Here is a 27935-nt window from a genome sequence, read left to right on the forward strand (position 1 = left end):
ACTAAATACAAATGGACGCCTGTAGTCCCAGCTACTCGGGAGGCTGAGGCAGGAGAATGGCGTAAACCTGGGAGGCAGAGCTTGCAGTGAGCTGAGATCGGCCACTGCACCCCAGCCTGGGTGACAGAGCGAGACTCCGTGTCAAAAAAAAAAAAATACAAATGGTCTAAAAACCCCAATCAAAAGCAGATTGTGAGACTTGATAAAAAAGTAAGATCCAACTATCTTGCCTATAAGAGAAACAGCTTAATTTCAAAGGCACACATATACTGAAAGTAAATGGATGAGAAAAGATATACCATACAAACAGTAACCATAAGACAAATGGAGTGACTATACTAATATTAGACAAGAATGCTTTAACGCAGGAAATCTTACTAGAGACAATGGGGGACACCTCATGATAAAAGACTCACTACATCAGGAAGATATTACAAACTGTGTGTCTACCTAACAAGAGAGCCTCAAAATACATAAAACAAAAAGTGACAGAATTAAAAGGAGAGATGGTCCACCAATAAGAATGCTAAATTTCAATACCCGATACTCCATAAATTGACAGAACTAGAAAGAAAATTGGCGAGGATACAGAAACCTGAATAACACTATCAACCCAGTCTGATTGACATGAATGAAATGCTCCACCCAGTTGCTACAGACACATATTCTTTTGAAGCACACATGGAATATTCTCTAGGACAGACCATATGCTAGGCCATAAAATAAATCTGAATAAATGTAAAAGGACTAAAAATCATGCAAAGTATGTTCTCTGAACATAATAAAACTGGAGGTCAAAAGAAAAAAATTTGGGAAATGGCCAAATATTTGGAAATTAAACATAGAGTTGGTTCTCTGTATCCATGGGTTCTGCATCCATGGATTCAACCAACCTCAGATTGCAAATATTTGAGGAAAAAAAAATGTTTCTGTAATGAATATGTATGGACTTTTTTCCTTGTTATTATTCTCAAAACAATACATAGCATTTACATTGTATTAGGTATTATAATTAATGCGCATACGTTATATGCAAATACTATACCATTTTATATCAGGGACTTGAGCATCCATGGATTTTGTATCTGTGGGAGGTTCTGAAACCAATTCCCATGGATACTGAGATACAGGTATATTTCTAAATAACCCATGGATCAATAAGAACTTATGAGAAAAATCAGAAAATGTTTTGACCTGAATGAACATGAAAACTCAATATATTAGACTTTATGGAATGCAGCAAAAGCAATGCTTAGAGGAAAGTTTTTAGCATTTAACGCCTGTGATAGTAGAAATATCTCAAAACAATAATCTAAGTTTCTATGTTAAGAAACTAGGAAAAGAATAAATCAAACTCAAACCAAGCTGATGGAGAGAAATGATAAAAGAGCAGAAAACAATACAATAGAAAAGAGAAAAATAAAAATCAATAAAACCAAAGAAAAGAGAGAGATGACAATGATCAAAATCAGAAATGAAGGAGTATATATCATTACAGACCTAACATCTTTAAAAGTACAAAGAGATACTATGAGCAACTCTAAAACTACACCCAACAACTTATATGAAATAAATAAATTCCCTTAAAGACCCAAGCTACCAAAGCTCACTAAAGAAGAGACAGCCTGAATAGTCCTATACCTATTAAGGAAATAAAATTCATAGTTAAAGCCTTCCCACAAAGAACACTCCAGGTCCAGATGATTTCAGTGGTGAATTCTATCAAACATGTATAGAACAATATCAATTCTATATAATCTCTTCCAGAATATAAAAAAGGAGGGAATAGTTCCAAACTCATCCTATAAGACTAGCATTGCCCTGATACTAAAACGAGACAAAGAAAATTACAAGAAAACTATAGACCAATAACCATCGTGAACCAAATCCTCAACCAAATATTATTAGCAAATTTAATCCAGTAATACATAAGAAGAATGTGTCACCATCGAGTGCATGTAAGGCTGGTTCAGCAGTGGAAAGCTGATGAATGTGATTTACTGTATTAATAGCAGAAGAAAAGCCATACAATCACTCGATGGGTACACAAAATACATGGGACAAAATTCAGCATCTATTCATGAACAAAAACTTTCAGCAACCTAGAAATAGAAGGGAAATTCCTTAACTTGATAAAAGCACATCTAACAAAAAACCTACAGCTAATACATACTTAATGGTGAAAGACTGAATGCTTTGCCCCTAAGATAAGGAATAAGCCAAAGATGATTGTTCTCACTATTTCTATTCAACAGCATACAGGGAGTCCTAGCAAGTGCAATAAGGCGAAAACAGAAATAGAAGGCCCATAGATTGGGAAAGATGAAATAAAACTCTCTATTCCAAGCTGACATGATTGTCTACATTAAAAAAGAAACGAGAAAAAAACCAAAGCATCCATACCCACAAAAAAGCTCCTGGAACTACTGAGTGAGTTTAGCAAGGCCACAGATAAAAGGTGCATATAAAAAAATCAATTGTATCTCTATATGCAATACATAACTAGAAAACAAATAGTACCATTTACAGTACAACTCTCCAATGAAATTCTTACACATAATTTTTTTTTTTTTTTTTTTGAGACAAAGTCTAACTCTGTCACCCAGGCTGGAATGCAGTGGCGTGATCCCGGCTCACTGCAACCTCCACCTCCTGGATTCAAGCGATTCTCCTGCCTCAGCCTCCTGAGTAGCTGGGACTACAGGTGCACACCACCACGCCTGGCTAATTTTTTTTTTTCCAGTAGAGAGGGGGTTTCACCACGTTGGCCAGGTTGGTCTCAAACTCCTGACCTCAGGTGATCCACCCGCCTCAGCCTCCCAAAGTGCTGAGATTACAGCTGTGAGCCACCGTGCCTGGCCTGAAATTCTTACATATAAATCTAACAAAATATATGCAGAATCTGTATGTTGAAGACTCCAAAACTCTAATGAAAATAAAATATGATATATGAAAATAATATATGGAGAAGATGAGATATCAAGATGTGAAAATTGTTCCATAGAATCAATGCGGTTCCAATAAAAATTCCAGCATGATTATAAATATCTACAAACTGACATTTAAATTTACAAGGAAAGGAAAAGAAAAAGAATAGCCAAAACAGTGTTGTAAAGGAACCAAGTTGGAGGATTCACGCTACCTGATTTAAAGACTTACCATAAAGCTACACAAGTCAAGACAGTGCAGGACTGGAGAAAGGGATGGACACATAAATCAATGGAACAGAACAGAATCCAGAAATAAACCCACAAATACAATCAACTGATTTTTTTCTTTTACAAACATCATTCTAATAAATGTAAAACAGATCTGTCTTTCCAAAAGATGGTGTGAGACCCACTGAATATCCTGATGAAAAAAAAAAAATGCACTACCTCTACCGCACTGCACACTTTATATAAAAATAACCTCAAAATGTATCAAAGACCTAAATGAAAAGCCTAAAACTACAAAACCTTTAGAAGAAAATGCTGTGAATTGATCTTAGCCATGACACCTCAAGCACAATCCATGAAAGAAAAAACTGATACAGTGAACTTCATTAAAGTTAAAAGCCTTTGTTATGCAAAAGACACTGTTAAGAAAATAATAAGGCTAGTGTGGTAGCTCCTGCCTGTAATCCCAACACTTTGGGAGGCTGAAGTGGGTGGATCGCTTGAGCTCAGGACTTGGAGACCAGCCTACGCAACAGGGTGAAAACCCTGTCTCTACCAAAAATACAAAAAATTCACAAGAAGTGTTGATGAGAGCCTGCAGTCCCCTAGTTACTCAGGAGGCTGAGGCTGGAAGACTGCTTGAGCCCGGGAGGTCAAGGTCAAGGTTGTAGTGAGCTGAGATGGTTGACGTTGCATTCCAGCCTGGGCAACCAGAGTGAGACCCTGTCTCAAAAAAAAAAAAAAAAAAAGAAAAAGAAAATGACAAGCCAAGCCACAGCTGCGACAAGTTATTTGCAAATCACTTCTCTAACAAAGAGCTTGTTTCTAGAATATATACATATTTTTAAAAATCTCAGGATTCAACAACAAGAAAACAGACTGATACAAAATGAGCACAAGATGTGAACAGACGCTTCAGCACCGAAGACCTACAGATGGGAAATAAGCACATGAAGAGATGCTCGGCCCCACTCGCCATCAGGAAATGCAAATCAAAACCACGCTGAGATCCCACTGCATACCTATCGGACTGGTTAAAACGAGGAAAACCGGACACTATCAAGTGCAGGTAGGGATGTGGAACTACTGATACTCTCATATATTGCTGGTGAGGATTCCAAAATGGTATAGCCTCTTTGAAAAACAGTCGGGCAATTTCTTAAACATTAAACATATACTTGCCAAATGACCCAGTCATTTTACTCTTATTTACCCAAGAGGAATGAAAACTTATGTTCATGCAAAAACCTGTTTGCAAATGTTTATGGCAGCTTTATTCATAATTGCCAAAAGCTGGAAACCCAAATGTCCTTCAATGAGTGAATGGATAAACAAGCTATGGTATATCTAAACACTGGAATACTATTGGCCTCAAAAGGAACAAACCATTGACACAACAAAATGAATGAATTGCAAATGCGTTATGCTAAATGAAAGCAGTCAGACTCGAAAGACTATACACTGCATGCTTCCATTTATAATGACATTCTAGAAAACACAAAATTATGAACACAAAGAACACATCAGCTGTTGCCATGGTTAGGACTAGGGGGATGGGCAGCACGAGGGAACCTGGGGAGGTGACGGAGCTGTTCTGTATCACGAAATCTAGTGGTGGTTGCAAGACTGCAGTGGTAGCTGTCAAAACTCAGAACTCTACACCAAAAAGAATGAATTTACTGTACCTAAGTTTAAAAGTAAAATTTAAAAAATGAAACTTGAACTTTCCTTTAGAAACTACGAGTATAAGTCAGGCAATGGTGGCGTGCACCTATAATCCCAGCTACTTGGGAGGCTGAGGTGGGAGGATCACTTGAGTCCAGGAGGTCAAGGCTGCAGTGAGCTATGACTGTGCCACTGCACTCCAGGCTGGGTAACAGAGCAAGACCCTGTCTCCAAAAATAAATAAATAATAGATAGTATTATGCGCCTATATATCAAAAACTTTTATTACCTAAAAAGTGGACTTGAACAGAACAATGAGTCTAGACACTGTCAGTGTACTACAGCATTGCAAACTTTGCATTTACTAGCAGTAGATTAAGCAGAAGCAAAGCCTTGTAACTTGGAAAAACAATAATCCACCTCCTGGCCAGAAAGCCAGCCTGGACCTGGGATATGATGAACCTCCCATTACGGCCAGGTGAGTTATACCCAGAGTTCATTATCCAATCATTGGTTGAAATTTAGAGATTCTTATTTTATTGAAAAATTATTCTTGTGAAAATTTTTCTGACACAGCTGGTTTCTCTTTAAGCTTATGACTTCAGATGTTATTTTACATTTGGTAGAATTTTCAGACCAAGTTGCAAAGAATTAGAAAGAAGGAGGAACTTTTATTTCTCTGTTTTCCATGAACCTTACTAAGGTTTTCAATAAGTATATGAATATATCAGTTTGGTCCCAGGAGTAAAATCATATTCATTCAATATTATTTCCATAAAAAAATCTCTAAACAAATACAGAAAAGTTAACTGTACACTTTTTCATGGATTAATTATCGAGTCCACAGGAATATCACAGCATCACCTACTAAGCATTCCTTTTTCTTTTCTTCTGTAGTTAAGTGAGAGGAGAGCTCTCATATAATAATGATCTATGGGCATCCCAGGCAGGAGGCAAACAAGTGAGAGGGGGGAAATAGAGCCCTTCTGTGCTGTTTGGCTTCCTTGGCTCATATCCCAGTTAGTGAATCAAAGCTCAACTTTCTTCACACCGAGGGGCTGCTGCTTGCTTGCTTTTCTATGACATTCCCCTCCCTGGCTGCACGCCTGAACTTATTTTTTTTAAACAAATCTTAGTATGGAAGGAGAACCGTGACTCTCTGAAGCTTTACAAGAGTACTGAATTATCCGATTCAGAATAAACAATGTATTACAATCTAAAAGATACGAGAATTTCTTACAAGCCTGAAACAGGCCATTAACCCATGTATTTAAACACCGCGGAGCACACGCTGTGCTAACCAAGTTGATAAAGGACAGTACAAAATTCAAGGAAATAGACTATAATTTTAAATGGCAGAACTGAAGTTTTCATGGAAAGAAATCTGTATTTTTAAAGAGAAAGCTGTGATTGAAAGCAATAAGGACGACAAAAAGGAGGTACAGGGAGTGTCTGAACTGGGTTAGAAGTAGGGGTGCGGTCAGTGCCTCTGGGCGGAAGGCAGCAGCAGCCCGGCCCTCTGGTTGTCACTCCACGGCCCCAGCATCACGAGGCACCACTCAAGTGTCACCCAGGGGACTGTGGGGATGTGTTTATCTACCCAGCAGTGCAGCCCCATTTTCAATTTTCCTATGACAATTTGAAATTTTTGAAATGTTTTCCAAAAAAATCAAAATCAAAACTTTTAAAACAAAACTTTCCATCTCCACAAAACACTTCAGGGAAAAACATAAAACAAAGTAAAATATAAAGTAATGTTTTAAGGAGAATAATTTACTCATTGTATGAATACTAATTCTAGGGGAAGATTTAGTCAGTCCACATCTTAACATAAACAGAGTAAGCTGTGGGATCAGGTTCACATTCCTTTTTCGACAATAGAGAGGGGAACCTGTTTAATGTTTGGATTTCCATTTCCTCATACATAAAGTGAAGATGAAAATGACTATCTGTGAGGACAGATGAGAGGCACTCGGGAAGTGTCCAGGCAGGCACACGTGGGACTCCACGGGGATGCTGACATGTCTCCATCTGGCACTGCCACCTGGCTGTGAAGAGTCGCAGGCCCTCTCTGAACTGTTTGACTCTTTCGAATGCAGTGAGAATTCCACCGCCTCTGGTCTTCCCTGACCTTTGGGAAAGAACCCTTCCTTCACCCCTCCATGTTGCTTCTCCCTGGGTTCAGGTGAGCCTCTCGGCGTCTCCTTCACATCTCTTTCAGGCCTCCTGGCTCTGACCTTTGAAGACCTCCTCTCACTCTCAATCCACTCCTTTCTATCTTCACTAGTTCATGTATATGAACATTTTCTAGCAATATACTAAACTCTGCCTAACCTTTAAGTCCATTTCTTCACAAACTTTATTATTTATTTAATTAATTAATTAATTAATTTTTTGAGACAGAGTCTCGCTCTGTCGCCTGGGCTGGAGTGCAGTGGTGCGATCTCAGTTCATCGCAACCTCTGCCTCCTGGGTTTACGCCATTCTCCTGCCTCAGCCTCCCCAGGAGCTGGGACTACAGGGGCCTACCACCTCACCCGGCTAATTTTTTAGTAGAAACGGGGTTTCACCGTGTTAGCCAGGATGGTCTCCATCTCCTGACCTCGTGATTCGCCCGCCTCGGCCTCCCAAAGTGCTGGGATTAAAAGCGCGAGCCACCATGCCTGGCCCACAACCTTTATTTTGACACACACATGCTGAGTCCCTGAGTGCCTACATAGAGTAGCAGAGTCTATGCTAGGCTGGAGATTAAAAACAAAAACCATTCCCAGACACAAAAACAAACCTTTCTACCTGCATACTTACAAGGTGCTCTAGTAACACCATGGGTTATTTACCAAGATATTCTTGGGGGTGGGGGAGAGGAGGGAATGTGGCACTTAAAAAACAAGAGAAGGCAGAAGGTAGTAATCAAAATAAATAGAAAATGGCACTTTTAAAAAACAAGAAAAGGGAGAGGGCAATAATCAAAGTAAGCGGAAAACCGGGTAGCTTCTTCCTTCGTTAACACTTAGCAGTTCTGTGGCTTCTCCGTCCAGTGCTCACTCATCTAATGAAATAACGCAGCTCATCTGCATAATCTGTTTGCATCATGTGGGTCATACGTTTTTATTTCCATTTTAGGCTATCTGAATCATTTCTATTTTTTCAGGTGTCATTTTTCACATATTTTAAATGTACACATTTCTTTTGTAGAAAGAGTACAGCAATGAAGGCAATGACTCTGCTGGAATTCAACACACATACCAAGACCAGTGATTTGTACATTAAACGTTCTTGTTAGATGTTTAGGCAACTTCCAGATACATGTACAACATGCTATGGTTCTCTCTTCATAGCTATATTTAATTACTGTTCCCAACTCCTGCCTCCTGCTGCTCTACAGGATGGAAAACGCCATCACTGACTTATAGGAGGATAATCGACTTGAGTCTTTTTATTTGTCATGCTGGGTTTAGCATTAAACACACTCACCTGTGACTTGCTTGTCTGGAAGAGAAGGGATTGGAATGGCTGACCCAAACTTAACCAGGAGACGCTCATATAACCAGTCAAAGTGCTTATACCTGTGGTTTACAGATCGATTAGTGTTCTACAAAATAAGCGGAAGAGAAAAGGTTACCAATGCCAACTCTAGAAAATGAATAAAAAAGCAAGCTGCGATCAGTGATCCACACGATTCTGCTTTTGATAACGTGGATACTTACAGTGGGTGTTAGCTGATATTCAATGTAGCTCTTCAGACCATACATTTTGGAGCCTTTCCTGGGATCTGCTACCACACAGTCAAATGTAGAGGTAGGATAAACCCACATTGGGCCATAATCTCCAACCTATGCAATGTTCCAGAAATAAGTAATTTTGTTACATGGAAAAATAATAAATATAATTGATGTGAGTCAGCAAGTCATTCTTTTCAGAATGAGAAGTCCTTTGGAGGGTCCTTCTTGTTCCTCTTTGAAAGGTACATATATGGTTCAATGGTTTCTGTTCCTGTTAGATACTATGTTTAAAGAATGCACCTGTGGGAAACCCTTCTGCTCCCATGTGGGTAGCTCAGCCCACGGACAGGAGACACCAGCTTCCCTCTCCTGAGGACAGTGCTAGTTACAAAACAATGTTTCTTTATAGTCTAGCTGTCTCAAGCTACATGTGATGAAGGACTAGTTTTCAAAATTTTCCAATAATAGTTTGGTGAAATATAACATCATACATTTTGATTTTTCAACAATACCAAATTGTCCTCAAGTTTTCTAAATATTCTCATGTTCCATACCAATCTCATGGTGGATCAGGAACAAGCAGTTTTCAGATGGGCCACTGGTCTGTGGACTATACTTTGAGTAGCATTGCTGTGGCTCAGAGAAACGATTAGTCAGATTGGCCAGAGATGATGGCCAGTTTTACTACTAGTGGCAGGGTGGGGGGAGGGGGAGGTACTATGTCTTAAAAGCAAGAACCAGGCTTGCTGTTTTTCCGTGGGCTGCTGTGCCTAAGCACAGTGGGCTGGCTCACTTCCAACCCCCCAGGTATCATGTCCACCTGGGCAAGGCTTGCCCAAAGAGGGTAGGCCTCCATTCCTTTCCCACTGGCCTTCTCTTCTATCTGTGACTAGGGGCACAAGTTCACAAATTCAGGCGAGGCTTACACTAGCTCACTGGGGTTTTAGCTGTGGTGGGAGGTGAGGAAGGGAAATCAGCTAAGTTCTATGTGGGGGTGTAGAGACCACGTGTGTAAGTTTTGAGCCTGAGAATCATTTCTGCTAGGCATTGCTAGGTGACAATAGGTCTGCTGTCCCAAACCTGGTGTTTTCATCTTATTTAAAACAGCATCCAAGGCCATGGGGGCAGCTGCAGAGGAACCTGGATGCTGGAGCTCATGTACAGGCTCCTGAAATCACTCCCTGAGTCACCAACAGTCTCAAGTTGGTTCTGCCTCATTCATTTCATAAACTTCGACCACAATGACAGACTCCAGAGATTCAGACCGTAGGACAGTACCTCTTATGAAAACACATTGCAGAGCAATAGAAGTCCTTATTATACTGAAAATGTTATCTATCTTCTTGGCTTAACAATGAAAAATAATTGAGTTACAATCCAAGACAATAATGAAAAGCAAACACACAGACTGTAAAAAGACCCACTGTTCAGGAAGCGGGTTCACTCAGAGATCCATCCAGAGACTCAAGGAGAATGAAATAATTCATGAACAGGTTTTACTCTTGCAGATTTGAAAAAGTACAGTAAGAAAGTAAAAAGAAAGTGAGAAAAATCACACAGATTGAGCTGAAGGAAGAGAGATTTGTTCAGGCTGAGACCTCAGAGAGGCAAGGCCAGACAGACATAAAAAGGAAAAAAAAGTATACCCAGTCCTAGTTTTTTTTTTTTTTTTTTTTTTTTAAGTGGAAGATGGGAAAAGCGGATTGGGATATTTAAGTTCAGAGTCTGTTAGGTGAGGAAGGTGCCCTACTGTAAGGATAGGAGCAGTTTAAAAAGAGACTAAAATCTCTGAGAACAAATTAATATAACGCCCGCAGAGAGAGCCCAGATCCAAGAAACTACCCGAAAGGTGCAGAGGAGATGACTTTCGGGGGCTCCCTCAGTGAGTGGGCTGAGAGCGGCAACTGCACTTGGGTAGTGCCCAATTTCACGGGTCTCTGTTTCATGAGAAGGCAAGGTTACGGCACTTTTAGAGCAAAGAGTTAGTCTCTGCTTTCTCTGGGCCTCCTGAAGATGCGGTGGCTTTCCCCAGCTTCTTCCATGTATGGACGCCCACACAGGCAGACCCGCCTACTGGCTGCATGGGTCCAGTTCTACCTAAAACTTGCGGGTCAATGAAAGGCTGGAACCCTTAGCTCTGTACCACCACTGCATGCTTGGGACAAAGTCCCCTTTAAGAATCTGAGGCAGGCCGGCTGCGGGGGCTCATGCCTGTAATCCCAGCACTTTGGGAGGCCGATGCAGGTGGATCACAAGGTCAGGAGTTCAAGACCAGCCTGGCCAATATGGTGAAACCCCATCTCTACCAAAAAATACAAAAAGAATTAGCCGGACGTGGTGGTGCATGCCTATAATCCCAGCTACTCGGGAGGCTGAGGCAGGAGAATTGCTTGAACCCGTGAGGCAGAGGTTGCAGTGAACCAAGATCACGCCACTGCACTCCAGCCTGGGTGACAGAGTGAGACTCTGTCTTAAAAACAAACAAACAAACACACAAACAAAAAACAAAAAAACAAAACTGAGGCAGAGCTGTGCGCTCTTGATTTTGAGGAGTGTTAAATCTCATGAAAAGAATAATGGTACATGTTCACTTATTTAAGTCCAGAGAAAACAGGAAAAAAATCTTTAATATAACTACTCAGAAGTTAATTACCCCAAATTTGCTTTGAGGGAAAAAGCATAAAAAGGGCTCTTGGTTACAGCTCTTCAGTCTGGAGGCTTCCAGGGTTTAGAGTTTTTCAAACATGCAGGCACAAGTAATTAAAGAATCTAATACTATTCCTGCAATTTTATCAAGTCTCCAAAGATTACAGAATAAGACCAGATGTTTCCTCATCCTTGACTGAGTCCAGGGTGAGAACACTGAAGACTTCAGGTTCCCAATCTGATTGTTACAGGGTTAAGTCAACAGGATCAGAAGAGAGCTACACTTCTCTTTTCCAGAATTTCATTTGGGAATCTACAACTAAATATCACCTAGACAGAAAATCTATCACCAATGAAAATGTGGAATGAAACCAAAGGCCTTGTGTCACGTTATGCTATGACCAAGTAATTCTAAGACAGATATTCTTAATGATGTCCTTAACTCCCAGCTTTTATTTGGTAGCTCCGTATCTCAATTTGACAGCTGGCTTACTGGAAAAAACACTATTACCAATATATCTGAAAGGGCACCTTATTCTGATAACAAACATGTACTTTACAAGGGAAGAAACAAATATTTGAATTGAGTTCATCAGTGAAACATATAGGGCTGACAGAAAAACAGTATGTAAAATATACTTCAAGACATTTTAGAAAAAAATGATCAAAATAGTACGTTTTATGAGTGTTTGTTCAATACTAAAGGTCTGAAAGATAAAGAATAAACAATATAATGACAGGCATTAATTTGTATTAATTATCTTCAGTACTCCTACAACACTAACACATATTATCTGTTATTTGGGACATTAAATATATTTAAAAATACTTTCCAAAAGATGAATAACTCGCTTAGCTTTAAGGTACAGTGTTAAGAGTTTAATCAGAAAGAAAGCAAACAAAAATAAACAAACTTACAATGATGGGAATTTTCTCTTTGGGCTTTGCTAGTTGTTTGGCCAACAAATACTGTTCCGTGCCAGGTTTCGCAAATCCAGGAAATCTAATCATGAATACAAAGGTTCGTCAATCTTAAGTCTTTCCTTGTAAGAATTTTACAACTCTCGTCCACATTTACTGAATTTACCAATTTTAACCTTGTCCTGTCTTTCGGGTGCACTACAACTAGGAAACTGTGGTAAACGAAACCTAATGTAATCAGATTGTTCAATGGCCAATTAGGCATTTAATTAAGCTTGATCTGGTAAGGAAAACAGTTTGACTCCAGAAGGTGTGATGTTTACGGGCACTCTATTTGCTTGACTGTGTCTGAAACATTCCATCACCCCACAGAGTGAAGGGCAGACCTGAAAAAACGCCCCCTAGTCCCCTGGGGCAGTGAGTAGTGGGCATGCCAATCTGAGCTGGCCACAGGGGGCAACAGCCACGTGCTGGCATTTCTACATCCAAATTAAAGTTGCCTTTCAACAAGCTCACTCCAGAGGCCACAACTGTCCCAAAGAGGCTGTCCTGCTCATCAGTGTATGTGCTTGTTTCTTTTGGAATTGCCTTCAGAAGCAGTTCATGACAGTGGAAAACAAGTCTCCTTGATAAAGAGACCCAAAGTTTAATCAATAAATTTGGCTTTGGGGTGGGGGTGAGGGGGGAGGTCACTTAAGACCCAAAAACTTAAATAAACTTGACTACTTCCAGAAATCAAATCTACAGCCAAAGGACATTTCTAAAATTGGAGGACAGCTAGAACACAGCCATCTAAAAAGTGCTACTGAAAAAGACAAGATTAATTTGGGTTTTAGAATTTTTCTTTCAGTAAACAGAAGGAAGTAAAATATCTACAGTGGGAAAAGGAATCTTATTTCTATGAAGTTCCAGTCGCATTGCCACTTTCATTCATGTGCCAAGCTGAAGGCCAGTGTGATACTCTCAGGGGCCCATGTCTTCTTTTCCTGCATTCTCGACCGACTTCCCTTGAGTCTCCTTTCTCTAGACATTCCTTTAAAACACAGCTTATACAAGAGACCAGAGGCGTCCTGCAGCTGGATGGCGTGGGGTTTGAATTCTGACTCCAACACTTCCGTAGCCTTAGGGGCTGAAATCTTGTGGAAGAATGAGACCAGAATGACCTACCTTCTAAGGTGATAAGGGAATTAAAGATTTATGTAAAGAGCCTAGCATGTACTCAGTACATTTCAGTCACTGGCGATTAAGTCATCCCCTCTTTGGAAGTACTCCCTGCAGCCTCAGGCAGAGTCTTCCTCGGCATTTTGAGCATATTTTGTGATTCCATCCATCACACCTGATTGCCGCTATCCATTTACCTATTACAGCAGCCAGAGTGACTTAGAGGAAGCATCTGTGTTTTCAGGACCTGGAGGAGGTTTTGGAGCATACTGAATGCTTAACGAATTAACAGGCTAACCTGGAACACTTTTATTTATTAATTAATTTATTTTATTTTTTTGAGATAGAGTCTCACTATGTCACCAGGATGGAATACAGTGGCACCATCTTGGCTCACCACAACCTCCACCTCCCTGGTTCAAGCGATTCTCCTGCCTCAGCCTCCCGAGTAGCTGGGACTATAGGCGCGCTTCTGTGGGGATTATATATCACGACAACTTGACTAGCTTGTAAACATTTCACTTTTTGGGCACTGTTATGGACCACAGAAAAATTTTTGAGGACAGCAATGTATTAATTACTTCAGCAGCATCAAGATGTCTTTTTTTTTTTTTTTTGAGACAGAGTCTTTCTGTGTTGCCCAGGTTGGAGTGCAGTGGCGCCATCTCGGCACACTGCAACCTCCGCCCCCCGGCTTCAAGCGATTTTCCTGCCTCAGCCTTCCAAGTAGCTAGGATTACAGGCACGCCACCAAGCCCGGCTAATTTTTTTATTTTTGGTACAGACTGAGGTTTCACCATGTTGGCCAGGCTGGTCTCGAATTCCTGACCTCGTGATCTGCCTGCCTCAAGCCTCCCAAAGTGCTGGGATTACAGGCATGAGCCACTGCACCCGGCCCAAGATGAATTCTTATAGTGCTCAAGTATATTTAATTTCGGATCTCCTTTTCTAGTGTAAGATTTATGTTCCATGACTAGAATACAGCTGTCATATAAAATGGACTAATTGCTGAAAAAGTGTTAATACTTAAAAACAATTTTTATAATTGTTTTAAGTTTAAGTGACTCATTTATACATTAGTAGAGTTAAATACAAATACACCGGGTTTTAAACTGTTCACAGCACTACACAGAGACGGAGATGCCTCACAGGCACAGGTTCAAGTTAGGACTGCGTTCATGTGGTTTCAACCTGGAATGATATTTTAGAGCAGAAAGAATTCTTAAAGCCAACCTCCTTGCTTCCGAGATGAAGAAACTGAGATTCCAACAGGTCATGAAACTTGCCTAAGGTTATAAGCAAATCAGAGAGCAAGAGTGGAGCAGAGGAGAGCACCAAAAACCAGAGTCAGAGACCCCCCAGGCATGAGGGAACCTCACTGATCAGCCATGAAAACATGGTTGTTCATTTTTCTCAGTCTCTGCTTCTTTTGTTTTCAAAATGGGGTTAATTTATATGAATTTTCAATATACTTGATATTCACATCTAAAGAACAGCTGACAATGATGCACATCACTACTGACCATGACTGAAAACTTCAAATTTGACTCTGAAACAAGACACAGTTAACTAACAAGACAGAGAATTATTCATTTTATTATGCATGCAATTGAGCAGGAATATATATAATGGAAGAAACTGGATTAAGAGGCAGCAAAAGCGTGCAGTCAAAACACAACACATTTAATCACCAAAGCTATTTAAATACACTTTGGAGTACTTGTAGGACTTATTAAATTACATCTAGACCTAGATCTTGATGTCTAAATATATGTCAAATGTTATGTTTTTAATTTTTCCAGACACAGATTAACATTCTTTGATATCTGCTTTCAATCATGGACTTGGAATATTGGGGAAAAGTATTAGTCATTTCATAAAATAAACTAAACATAACTGCTGGAAGAAGAGTACTTGAAAATTCTGATGGAAGTCATAAATTATTAATATATCTCCTTCAAGCTACACAGGCATAAACTACAGCCTTATTTAGGTCTCTCCAAAGAATCCTACAGTGCTATGTCCACGGTCACCGGTGCCCACATGCTTTCCTGTTAAGTAGGGTATCTACAAGTACTGTTAAAAACCTTTTTTTTTTTTTGGCTAGGTGCGGTGGCTCAAGCCTGTAATCCCAGCACTTTGGGAGGCAGAGGCGGGTGGATCACTTGAGACCACGAGGTTGAGACCAGCCTGGCCAACGTGGTAAAACCTTGTCTCTACTAAAAATACAAAAATTAGCTGGGCATGGTGGCACGCATTTGTAATCCCAGCTACTCAGGTGGCTGAGGCACAAGAATCGCTTGAACCGGGGAGGTGGGGGTTGCAGTAAGCCAAGATCGCAGCACTGCACTTCAGCCTGGGTGACAGAGGGAAACACCTGTCTCAAAACAAGAAAACAAAACAAAATACAACACTTTTTTTTTTGTTTTAAATCTAAGAGAAACCTAAGCTAAAACAAAGCTCCCGACCACGTTTTTAGGCACAGGAGCTGAGAACACGGGCTTCGGCGCCTGAGGGCCTGGTTTCCTGACTGGAACACTCGGGTGCGTCTCTCCGGGCATCAGTTTGCCTGCAGTAAAACAGGGGTTTTATGTACCACAAAGGATACGAGGGCCACATGCAAATGATACAAACCACTCTGCACAATGTCTGGCACATGGCAAGTGATTAACAAAATAGTAAAACATTTACAACAGAGTTGCTATTACTACTTTTTTTTTAGCTTTCCTGTGACATTAGCAATGAAACCTTAATATGTCATAAACTGATAAAGGCAGAAGTAATGAAAACAATTGGGAAATCATCAAATAAAATAAATATTTCGCTTATTAACCTTGTAAAACAAAAATCTTTTTTTTTTTTTTTTTAAGTAAGCTTCTCAGTTAAGATCCAAATACAAATAACTGAATCATATCCAAAACTTAGGAGATCACTGGAAAGGGAAAAAGCCAGCTGCCTCTTTGTATGGTATATGCTTTGTATTACTGTTTACTCTACCACGGCCCTGGTTCCCCAGCTCCCCTTTAAACTTACTTGTTAAGGGGAATTTTCATGGATGAGGAGCTGGCACGACTGTTTCCTCGCTGAGAGCCGCCTGCATCGGCTGATTCCGAATCCTTAAAGTAGGAAGAGGACTTGGGCCCGTCCCAGTCTTCATCCCAGTCATCATCATCACCAGTTGCTAGAGGTGAAAATGGAAGATCATCAGTTAAAAAAAAGAAAAAAGACCAAAACGAAAATGAAATTATTTAATTTTCTGATAGTAACTACCTACTGGGCAAATCAATTTTATTTTTGATGGAGAAAAGGGTATAATATAGGAGTATAATATGGATGTTAAGAGTAATGGCTTTGTAGTCAATTTTAAGGCTTGAATTATAGATTCTTTTAGTGCAAAACACAAATCAGAAGCAATTTAAAAAGGGCTGTCAGATTAATTTTTAATTTTTGACAAGGGCACCAAGATGACACAATAGAGAAAGGGCAGTCTTCTTAGTAAGTCGTGCTGGGAAAACCAGATATCTACATGCAAAAGAATAAAACTGGACCTTGTCTTATACCACACACAAAAATCAACTTAAAATAGATTACAGACCTACATGGAAGCCCTGAAACCACACAACTCCTAGAAGGAGACACAGGTGAAAAGCTCCTTGGCGCTGGCCTTGGCAATTGTGTTTTTGAATATTACACCAAAAATGCAGGCAACAAAGTCAAAAATAACAAGTGAGACTACAAGAAACTAAAAAGCTTCTGAACAGCAAAGGAAACAATCAAAATGAAAAGGTAGCCTATCAGCTGGAAGAAAATATTTGCGAGCCATGTATCTGATAACCTGTTAATATTCAAAACATACAAGGAACTCGCACAATAGCAAAAAAAAAAAAAAAAAAAAGAAAAAGAAAAAAAAAACTCAATTAAAAAATGGACAAAGGACCCAAATAGACATTTTTCCAAAGAAGACCAAAAAAATGGCCAAGAGGTATATGAAAAGGCACTCAACATCACTAATCACTAGGGAAATGGAAATCAAAATCACAGTGAAATATCATGTCCCACTTCTTAGGATGGCTATTTTATTTTATTTATTTTATTTTAGAGACGGAGTCTCACTCTGTCACCCAGGCTGGAGTGCAGTGACGCGATCTCAGCTCACTGCAAGCTCGACCTCCCGGGTTCTCACCATTCTCCTGCCTCAGCCTCCCGAGTAGCTGGGATTACAGGTGCCTGCCACCACGCCTGGCTAAATTTTTTGTATTTTATAAAAATTTTGTATTTTATAATACGGGGTTTCACCGTATTAGCTAGGATGGTCTCAATCTCCTGACCTTGTGATCCTCCCACCTCAGCCTCCCAAAGTGCTAGGATTACAGGTGTGAGCCACCGTGCCCGGCCTACTTATTTATTTTTTGAGACAGAGTCTCGCTTTGTCACTCAGGCTGGGGTGCAGTAGCATAATCTCAGCTCACTGCAACTTCCACCTCCCAGGTTCAAGTGATTCTCATGCCTCAGCTTCCCGAGTAGTTGGGATTACAGGCACTCACCACCACGCCCGGCTAATTTTTGTATTTTTAGTAGAGATAGGGTTTCAACAATGCTGCCCAGGCTGGTCTTGAACTCCTGACCTCAGGTAATCCGCCCGCCTCAGGCTCCCAAAATGCTAAAATTACAGGCATGAGCCACTGCGCCCGACTGGATAGCTATTATTTAAAAACTCAAAAGATCATGAGTGTTGGTAAAGGTGTGAAGAAAAGGGAACCCTGGTACAATTTTGATGGAAATGTAAATTGGCACAGCTGCTATGGAAAACAGTATGGAGGCTTAAAAAATAAAACTATAACTAACATATGACCCAGCAACTCCTCCTCTCCTAGGTATATATGCCAAAGAAATGAGAGCAGTACCTTGTAGAGATACCTGCACGCCCATTTTCAATGCAGCATTATTTGCAATTGCCAAGATAGAGAATCATCCTAAGTGTCTGTCAATGGATGAAGGAATAAAGAAACTGTAGTATACACATAAAATGGAATATTATTCAGCCTTAAAAGGAAATCCTGCCATTTGTGACACCATGGATGAACCTGAAGGACAGTAGGCTAAAGGAAATACGCCACACACACAAATAAAAATACCGCGTGATCTTACCTACATGTGGAACTTTTAACAGGTCTTTAAAAAATCTAAAAAACTTATAGAAGCAGACAGTAGAAGGGTGGTTACCAGGGGCAGGGACAGGGGGAACTAGGGAGATGTAGGTCAAAGGTACAAAGTTGCAGTCATGTAGGATAGTCTAGAGATCTCATGTACAGCATGAGGGCTACAATTAATGATATTGCATTAGATATGGGAAAGTTGCTGAGGGAGATTTTAGGTGCTCTTACCACACATACCCACTTGCACATACACATGCATGTGCACACACACACGTGCACACACACACTTAGGTAACCATGTGAAGTGAGGCATATGTTAAGCGCTTGACAGTAGTAATGATTTCACTATATACACGTATATTACATCACTCTGTACACCTTAAATATAGCTACCTTTCTTTTCTTTTCTTTTTTTTTTTTTTTTTAGACGGAGCCTTGCTTTGTCGCCCAGGCTGGAATGCAGTGGTGCGATCTTGGCTCACTGCAAGCTCCACCTCCAGGGTTCACGCCATTCACCTGCCTCAGCCTCCCGAGTAGCTGGGACTACAGGCACCCGTCACCATGCCTGGTTAAATTTTTTTGTATTTTTAGTGGAGACAGAGTCTCACTGTGTTAGCCAGGATGGCCTCGATCTCCTGACCTCGTGGAATCTGCCCGCCTCGGCCTCCCAAAGTGCTGGGAATTACAGGCGTGAAAATACAGACAATTTTTTTAAAGGGCTGTCAGTCCAAGTCACTTCAGATAAATGCAGACTATAAGAATGTTAAGTGGTACACAGGAGAAAAGACTTCTAGAGGCCTAGACACTGATACATCTAGTCTTATACATTTACAAATAAGCAGAATACCCTTTAATTCTAGAGGCTTGGGGAGGACAAAAGGGACGACAGATCTTTGAAAAGCAGCTGTTTAACACTAACAATAAAGGGGAGAGAAGGGCAACGAGGGGGACATTAAAAAGACCGGGTTGGGGTATGGGAGAAAAAGGGAAAGAGAAAAAGATGAGAGTGAAGAACTAGTTAAGCAGCATCAGTAGCTACTATTCTGACAATAACCCCCGTGTCAGATAAGGTGCTGTCGGCTCTCCCCCTCCTCCTTCTTCCCCCATTCTAATGGCCCGAGTATCCTTTAGTGTCAGACCCTAAGAGTGCCACTATGGAGAAGCTGAGAGACAAACGCCACATGGGAGAAAAACAAACTGTGAGAAGGATGTGGGCCAAGTGACCACAGAGCCAGACACCAGGAGTCTCTCAATGCTTCTATTCAGCCTACACCCCGGTCCTGCTGACAGGCAGCTCCTGTCCACAACTGCCAGTCTTGAGCCAGGACCTGCACCCTTCTTTAAGCTTACGAGTGAGGTCCTTGCTGTTTAGAACAGACATTCAGTTCTTGGCCCAATGTGCTTACAGAGGAGACAGATTCAGAGATTGTAAAAAAAAAAAAAAAATAGGGAGACTATCTTCTTACTTAACTTCAGAACAGACATAAATGCCCTTAATTCCCAAATTATTTCCCATTCCATACATTTCTCTTCTGCCTCAGTATTTCTATTCATCGCCTAGTCAAACAGGAAGTTAAAACAGTGAATGCAGAGGTCTTAAACCAGCAGGATGAGCCACACCCCATCCACATACACTTGTTTCTGGCTCAAGATTTTAAAACAAATGTGTTAGCTGCTGAGATGTTAAAATGAGAAGGTGACAAATAACCAAGACTTCTCATCTCTCTGAAGACGTGGAGATCAGAACGTGGGCTCAGCTTCCTTGCAAATGCGGCGATCCATGGGCGACAGCAGGGGCCCTCAGCCTTCTGCAGCCTCCACCGCCCATTCTGCTTTTACTTTACCAACCCAGCATTTGAATCTGAGACTTCACATGGACAAGTAAGACTGAACTGAAGTTACAGTTAATGACCATCTACATTTGGATCCAGGTTTGCTACTAGGGAATAAGGGCAACTGCGAGCAGTTCTTTTGAATAAAATCTATTTTCGACTCAATGACCCAGAGTGGTATTGTGAGGTAAGAAACAGCTATCTGGTCTGTGTCCCCAGTTCCCAGCACAGTGCTCCTAAAACTCTTGTAACTTCCTGAATGTTAGGTGTGCAAGGTGCATCTTTTGTTCTAATATTTGGTCTCTGACCCTGGCTCCTGACACAGACCTCCTAACCCTTGGAATTTCCCGGGTGGTAGGAGCATCTTTTGTTCGAATGAGGTGACTCCTGGTGGGATGGGGGCTGGTCAACAGAAGGACCAAGCCAGGATTAGAAGCTTGGAACTTCCAGCTCCACCTCCCATTCCCTGGGAAGAAAAGTGGGGCCAGAGGTTGAGTTAATAATCAATCATGCCGGCCAGGCATGGTGGCTCACGCCTGTAATCCCAGCACTTTGGGAGGCTGAGGCAGGTGGATCACCTGAGGTCAGGAGTTTGAGACCAGCCTGGCCAACACGGTGAAACCTCGCCTCTACTAAAAATACAAAAAATCAGCTGAGTGTGGCAGTGGGTGCCTGTAATCCCAGCTACTCAGGAGGCTGAGGCAAGAGACTCACTTGAATCTGGGAGCTGGAGGCTGCAGTGAGCCGAGATCACGCCACTGCACTCCAGCCTGGGCAACGAGAGCAAAACTCTGTCTCAAAGAATAATAATAATAATAATAATTGATCATGCCTATGTGATGAAACCACCATAAAAATCCTTGAGCTACAGGGAAAGAGATTCTGGGGTGCTGAACATGTAGGGGCACATGGGGCAGGGGAACGTGGAAACTCCGCGTCCCTTCCCCGTACCTCGCCCTGTGCACATGTCTTCATCTGGCTCTTTATTCGCATCCTATAAACTGTGCTTTGTAATAAACTGACGGTAGTAAGTAAAGTGTTCCCCTGAGTTCTGTGAGCTGCTCCAGCAGAATAACTGAACCCAAGGTGGGGGTGGTGGGCACTCCCTTGATCTGACTCCAGGTAGACAGTATCACGACGGTAGGACACTCAGTCAGTGTCTGCTGCACAGCTGCCTGCTGTGTGGGGCAATCCTCCCTTCCCATGCTGTGGTCACAACACTGTTCTGTGTTTTGCTGAGTATGGGAACAGCAAAAACAGTTTGGTCTTGCCTGTCTCTCCCGCTCAGCCATGGCAGGCAGGGCGGGACCTCGCGCCCCTCTCCTCACCTGGTCCTTGGTAGGCCTGGGGGTGGCCGAAGGCAGTGTCCCAGTTGTTAGGAGTGTTTGTGCTTCTTTGGGCTCCAGCCCCCTCTGGCTGGGCCCCCCAGCCTTCTGAGCTTTCCCAGTTCCCGGATTTGGAGGCACTCCAGGCTGACCAGGGGTCATTGCCACTGCCAACCTATTGAAAGGGGTAAAAAGAAGGAGAATTTTTGTGACTTTTGGAAACCATGACTCAATTCAATAATGAACTGACATAAATGAACACAACAGGAGTGTTAAAAAAAAAATTTAATAGAAATGTATTCAAAACAACTTTACATACATAGTATTTTAATTTCCAAACATGTAGGAAAGCACAAAAGGTAGCATCAACCTAATTTTACTGATAGGAACACATTTTGCCGTATTTGCTTAGGGACTTTGAAAACAGCAACAAGGAAACTATTAGAAGCAGCTAGAGCCCTCTCTTTCTTTCTCTCCAGAAGTAACCACTACTTTTCTGAACCTGTATCCATTCCCATGTGTGTTTTCATACTTCAGCTGCACATGTACACATTCACAAACAACTGTTCTATATTTTAAAAATTGGCCTAAAGGATGTCATACTGTATCTCTTCGCAAGTTTTTTTCCCCGTTCAACATTATGTTTTTGAGATTATTCATGCTGATAATGAGGACCTATTTCTAACTGCTTTATAGCAATCTGTTGTATTTTTAAGTAGGTCTTTTAATTTGAAAAAGAATACATGTATAATAAAAAACTTAAAACAGAATAAAAGTATATGCAATTTGAGAAATATGCCTAACATCTTAAGATGCTAGTCATTCTAAGGAACTACTACTGTCAAAAGACACAAAATTACAACACATTGTGTTACAGATCTACTTGGCTTTTACTTGAGATTCATGAATCTGGGCAGTCTCCTTCCTACAGTCTAGAAGGAGCACTCCCACTGGGCAGGAACAGAGCACTTGGTTTTTAAAGATGGGTTAATAAGGAAATAGAACAACAAAAAGAAAGTTGACAGTTAACACCAGTTTACTTCAGGATACTTTTACGTAATGGTTAAAGCTGAGGGGACTCCTTATTATGCTAACTCAGGTAGACTGGGATTCCTGTTCTGGAGAAGAAACCGGTTTGTTTTGGGACCTATCTACTTCCTTCAAGTTTCAGTTTGCTATGGAGCGTCTAGCACAAGTGACTCCATTCTGGTTTGGCCTGGTCTGCTGGAGCCTAGTGCAGGAACTCTGAAACTGTGGCCTACTATAATTTTTGTTTCATGCTACTAACAAATTCCTTGTATATACTTACTCAAACATCCCATGGACAGAGATAGATCCTTTTGGTTTTTAAACATGTAAGTTGGCCTACATTATATTATTTTTGCTCAGGACTTTTTATTTTTCTCTTAACAGCATAAAACATTCTGCAAGGTACATCAGCACATATGGACACAATATTCTTTCACACTGTCTCCATAAAATTCCATTGTATATATTTCCTACAACTTGACCAGTATATGCTGGTGTTCATTTACCTTGTTTTCAGTCTCTGGGTACTATAAATAATACAGTGTGATCGGAGAGACCAAAATAGACACCCCTTTATCAACTAAGATGGATCCTAAGGTTAAGGGAATAGAGCAACTTTCTTTTTTTTTTTTGAGACGGAGTCTCGCTCTGTCGCCCAGGCTGGAGTGCAGTGGCCGGATCTCAGCTCACTGCAAGCTCCGCCTCCCGGGTTTACGCCATTCTCCTGCCTCAGCCTCCCAAGTAGCTGGGACTACAGGCGCCCGCCACCTCGCCCGGCTAGTTTTTTTTTGTATTTTTTAGTAGAGACGGGGTTTCACCGGGTTAGCCAGGATGGTCTCGATCTCCTGACCTCGTGATTCGCCCGTCTCGGCCTCCCAAAGTGCTGGGATTACAGGCTTGAGCCACCGCGCCCGGCCCGCAACTTTCTAAATTACTAGAGCTAAACTCACTAAGAACAGGAGCTATCAGACCCCTCCTAACTCTGATTTACAACTCAGACCAAGACAACTCTAACCGGGCAGACGACTGGCCTTAAAAACATTTTCTTCTTACAATCAACTGCAGGCCTTAAAGCCAGTTTCAGCAGCTCGCCGAGGCTGCGCACAAACTGTGTCTACAGTTCACCTTTTCACATAAAGAGCCCAAGTCCACCTCATTTTAATGCTAAAATCTCCTCTCAGAGTGAACAAGGATGTTACATATGTTTACCCACTGCACATGCTCTTAACTCCTCTCATACATATGTATCGCTTTGCCCCAAAACTCCTAAATATATGTGACTCTAGTGTGATACAGGCCCTGTGAGGCATAAAACCCAATGTGTCCCTTCATCTTCGGCACACACCAGAGAAGGTCTCTTCCCAGTCTGTACACTGTTACTGCCTACAAACCTCTCCTTTCTATTATCAGCCATCCTGGTGGTCCTTTAGATGAAAACTGCAATCCAAAAGGCCTCTGTGAAATTTCCAGAAGAAAAAATGCTAGGCTTAAGGAGACTGTGTATTTAGAACCGATGGATTTTGTCAAATTGCATTTCAAAGAGAATGCAGTTACATTCCCACATTCTGACAACTGTCACACTGAGGGGTTTTGTCTTACATAGAAAGGGACTTTCATACTTTTATTTAAAAAATATTTCTCAAGATGGGCGGATCACGAGGTCAGGAGATCGAGACCATCCTGGCTAACACGGTGAAACCCCGTCTCTATTAAAAAATACAAAAAACTAGCCGGGCGAGGTGGCGGGTGCCTGTAGTCCCAGCTACTCGGGAGGCTGAGGCAGGAGAATGGCGTGAACCCGGGAGGCAGAGCTTGCAGTGAGCTGGGATCTGGCCACTGCACTCCAGCCTGGGCCACACAGTGAGACTCCGTCTCAAAAAAAACGGAAAAAAAAAAAAATTCTCTCCCATAATTCCTTTGAGTAATTTTATAGTTTAATTATTAATCTTACAAATAAAATTTTGGAATGGGAAATAGATGGCACCCAATCTCAAAGAATATTCCAGTAGAGAGTACACTTAGCATCTCTCAGCCCTGCCCCCACCATCCCACCCTTGAGGCAAATACAGTTTTTTGTTAGCTTGATTTTTTTTTTTTAAACATTTAAATCTTGTATCTGTCTGGAACTGAAGTAAAACAAATAATACATGGGCCGGGCACGGTGGCTCACGTAATTCCAGCACTTTCGGAGGCCGAGGCAGGAGGACCACCTGAGGTCAGGAGTTTTGAGACCAGCCTGGCCAACATGGTGAAACCCCATTCCTACTGAAAATACAAAAATTAGCCAGGTGTAGTGGTGGGTGCCTGTAATCCCAGCTACTTGGGAGGCTGAGGCCGAAGAATCACTTGAATCCGGGAGGCAGAGATTGCAATGAGCTGAGATCATGCCACTGCGCTCCAGACTGGGTGACACAGGGGACTCTGTCTCAAAAAAAAAAAAAAAGAAAGAAAGAAAAAAAAAAAAGAGAAGAGAAGAGGAGAAAAGAAAAGAAAAGAATTCAGGGATCCAGCTGAACATCTTGTCCTCAGTCTGTCACCGTAACACCATTTCACGAACTATTCATCTTTCCCCTATGATTTGAAATGTCGCCTTCACTGCATTATCAGATTTGGGTCTATAGCTGGACTCTAGTACCACACTTTCACAGAAAAACTATCAATACTTTAGCATAACATCTCTTAGTTCTTTATTTTAGCGTATAAACTTTAGCATCAGCTTAATATTTAAAACAATCTGAACTTTTACATTAGAATGTTGAGTTAAAATACTGATTTTCATTTGAATCGCTGTTTACTGAATTCATAGAAAATGATTAATTAAAATTATTCACGCCTTTCACTCCACAATTTCGTACTAAATCTATTTCAGAGCATGAAATAGCAAGTCTTCCCCTTTGTTTTGAGTCTTACACACACACACACACACACACACACACACACATAAATGGTGCTAGTTAAAAAAAGAAATATATTTGCAAGAAAATTATCCACCCTGTCTAATATAGCCCCTAATGTTGTAGGACACCCTAGTGGCTGGTCTGTTTCGACTCTTCACCAACCCACACATGGGGCAGACCGCTGGCTGTCACGTGCCAGGTGCATCAAAAACAGACCATATGCTTTTCATGTGGAAGTATGAAGTCATTCTACTGCCCTATATACCTCTAAGGAAAAAATAGAAGTTACTTGTGATTTTACTCTATGTTAAATACTAAAAGGAGGAAGATGTTTCATCCACAAGGCTGTGACTTCTCAAACACACAGCTTACAAGGTGACATTCGGCTTCGGGATGGACTCTCAGATGACCCCAGTGGATGTTGGAAATGAAGGTGATCATGCTGAGGACCTGGCAGCCACACTTCAGCTAAGAGAAACCCTTCCTTCTACAGTTTTCTTGAAGGGAATGTAGTTTTATTCTCCTATTTTATTTAGCAATATATTCTGTGTCCTCCAAACTCTTAAGTTACAAGGTTTTGTTTTTCAAATAAGAACTTGAAAAGGTACCAAAGTTTGGGACACTAAGGACAGACTATCACTGGTATAGCAGCCTCAGCCTGGTTTCCATCAAGGACGGGCTGTGAAATGGAGGGGCTCGGAGGGCCACAGTCAGGAGCCTAGCGAGTTGGAGCTCCGTTAACAGCTCTACCTCTCGCCCGCTGTGTAACCTCGGGCTAGAGTTCAGAAGTGAGCGGCCTGGATTCAGAAGACTGCCAGAAGCTAAGTGAGGTACACCACAAAGGAACACAGGACTGTGAGCTAGCACAGAAGAGTGAATGTTCTCTGGGCCCTTCCAGAAGACAGTTCGGTCTTAGCAAACTGGCCAGGAAGGATTTTCATCAAGATGGAGGAAAGACCTGGAGGTGAACTATTCATAGCAACTGTCCTCAGAAAATTAAAATCTATTTAATTAGGGTAGAAACAAATAATACTTCTTTGAAAATCACTTGGTTAATACTTTATAGGTGTGTAATAACTGTCATACTAGTTGGTTATGTATACGATCTTAGCTCTCTACCTAGGTTATGAAATCTTTGTGGGTATTTATTTCCATCTCCTTGTTTTTTTTTTTCCCTGGAACATTATCTTGTTTCAGCCCAACTCCTGCTGATAAGACGTTTCTCAAAACCCTACCAACTGGAGATCTTTCCTGCAGCCTCCGTCATGGCCCCTGGACTCACTCCCTCAATAGATGGCCTTTTACTCCCCTGGCAGGTCCCTTCCCCTCTTATCTGTAATCAGTCACCGGCTTTCTCTCTGAACCCATCCTTTCCATACGTTGGTCTCTGACTTCTTTGCTCTCAACCCCCAAATCCCTTTGGTAGTTCCCTAACTACAGACATCTTGTCACGGTAAAACCTGCCCTGCTTCTGGGCTGAGGTTTCCATCCTGCGGCGCCTCTCTGTCCTTTCCTTCCACCTTTCCCTCCTCTTCCTTTCTACTGAGCAGCATCTTCATCCGCTTTCTCTTCCCACCCCTTATTTTGTGAAGCTCTTCCTGACTTAACTGTCCATCATGGGTAATCAAAATCCCTTCGTTAGCACTCACTGCCCCTGGAGTCAACTCCAAGCTTCCTGTGGCTCAATCAAGAGTCTCTTCAGCGCAGGTCCCAACTTTGCCTCGTGCTGCATTCCCCATTCTCCCCACCTGCCACCAACCTTCACTCTGAAGCTTCAAACTTCACACATGTCCCCAAACTTTTCCACATCTCTGCTGTTACTCACACTGTACTGTACTCTTATCTGCACACCTCATCTTCCTCAATTTAGCAAAGTCCTACCCCATCAACAGGGCTCTGGCCTTCCCACAGCCTGCTGGCTGACATCCAGTCACCTCCTTTTACTTTCTTCATTATTTGCAAATTAGATGGTCAGTACCACCAGTGAAATCGGGGGACAGCTCTGTCTTACCTGGAGAACGTTTCCCCCAAAAGATTCTCCAAATGCCTTGTATAAAGTGGCAAGGACTCAGATATTTTAAACGTGATGTTCTTGATCATTTGTATGAAATACACCCTACTCTTTGTCAGACCTCTAACCTTCATAACATGATCACCAAAAGGAGGAAATCAGATTTGTCTTATGTATACTAGTCTTTTTGAAAAAATTAACTTGTGGTAGATTGCAGAATAAGTGATTTTCAGCATGTGACTACAGAAAAAATGATTTTTGGCTGGGCGTGGCAGCTCACACCTGTAATCCCAACACTTTGGGAGGCCGAGGCAGAAGGATCACTTGAGGTCAGGAGTTCAAGACCAGCCTGGCCAACATGGTGAAACCCCATCTCTATTAAAAATACAAAAATTAGCTGGGTGTACTGGCA

At 41.5% G+C, this 27935-nt stretch overlaps 1 protein-coding gene across 7 annotated transcripts in view; it reads right to left on the bottom strand.

Moving 5' to 3' along the window:
- SNX9 (sorting nexin 9) overlaps window positions 1-27935 on the bottom strand; it is a 124029-nt gene that overhangs the window by 27351 nt on the left and 68743 nt on the right. For all 7 annotated transcript variants that reach the window (XM_003897994.3, XM_021937709.2, XM_009205806.4 and 4 more), the window contains 5 exons: window positions 21590-21761; window positions 16307-16454; window positions 12110-12194; window positions 8531-8656; window positions 8298-8415 (listed from right to left, as the gene is read on the bottom strand). In XM_003897994.3, coding sequence (XP_003898043.1) covers window positions 8298-8415; window positions 8531-8656; window positions 12110-12194; window positions 16307-16454; window positions 21590-21761 — 649 coding nt within the window. The remainder of the gene's footprint in view (window positions 1-8297; window positions 8416-8530; window positions 8657-12109; window positions 12195-16306; window positions 16455-21589; window positions 21762-27935) is intronic.

The sequence above is a fragment of the Papio anubis genome, chromosome 6 (genome assembly GCF_008728515.1).
Source record: "Papio anubis isolate 15944 chromosome 6, Panubis1.0, whole genome shotgun sequence".
In the NCBI taxonomy this organism is placed as follows: Eukaryota; Metazoa; Chordata; class Mammalia; order Primates; family Cercopithecidae; genus Papio; species Papio anubis.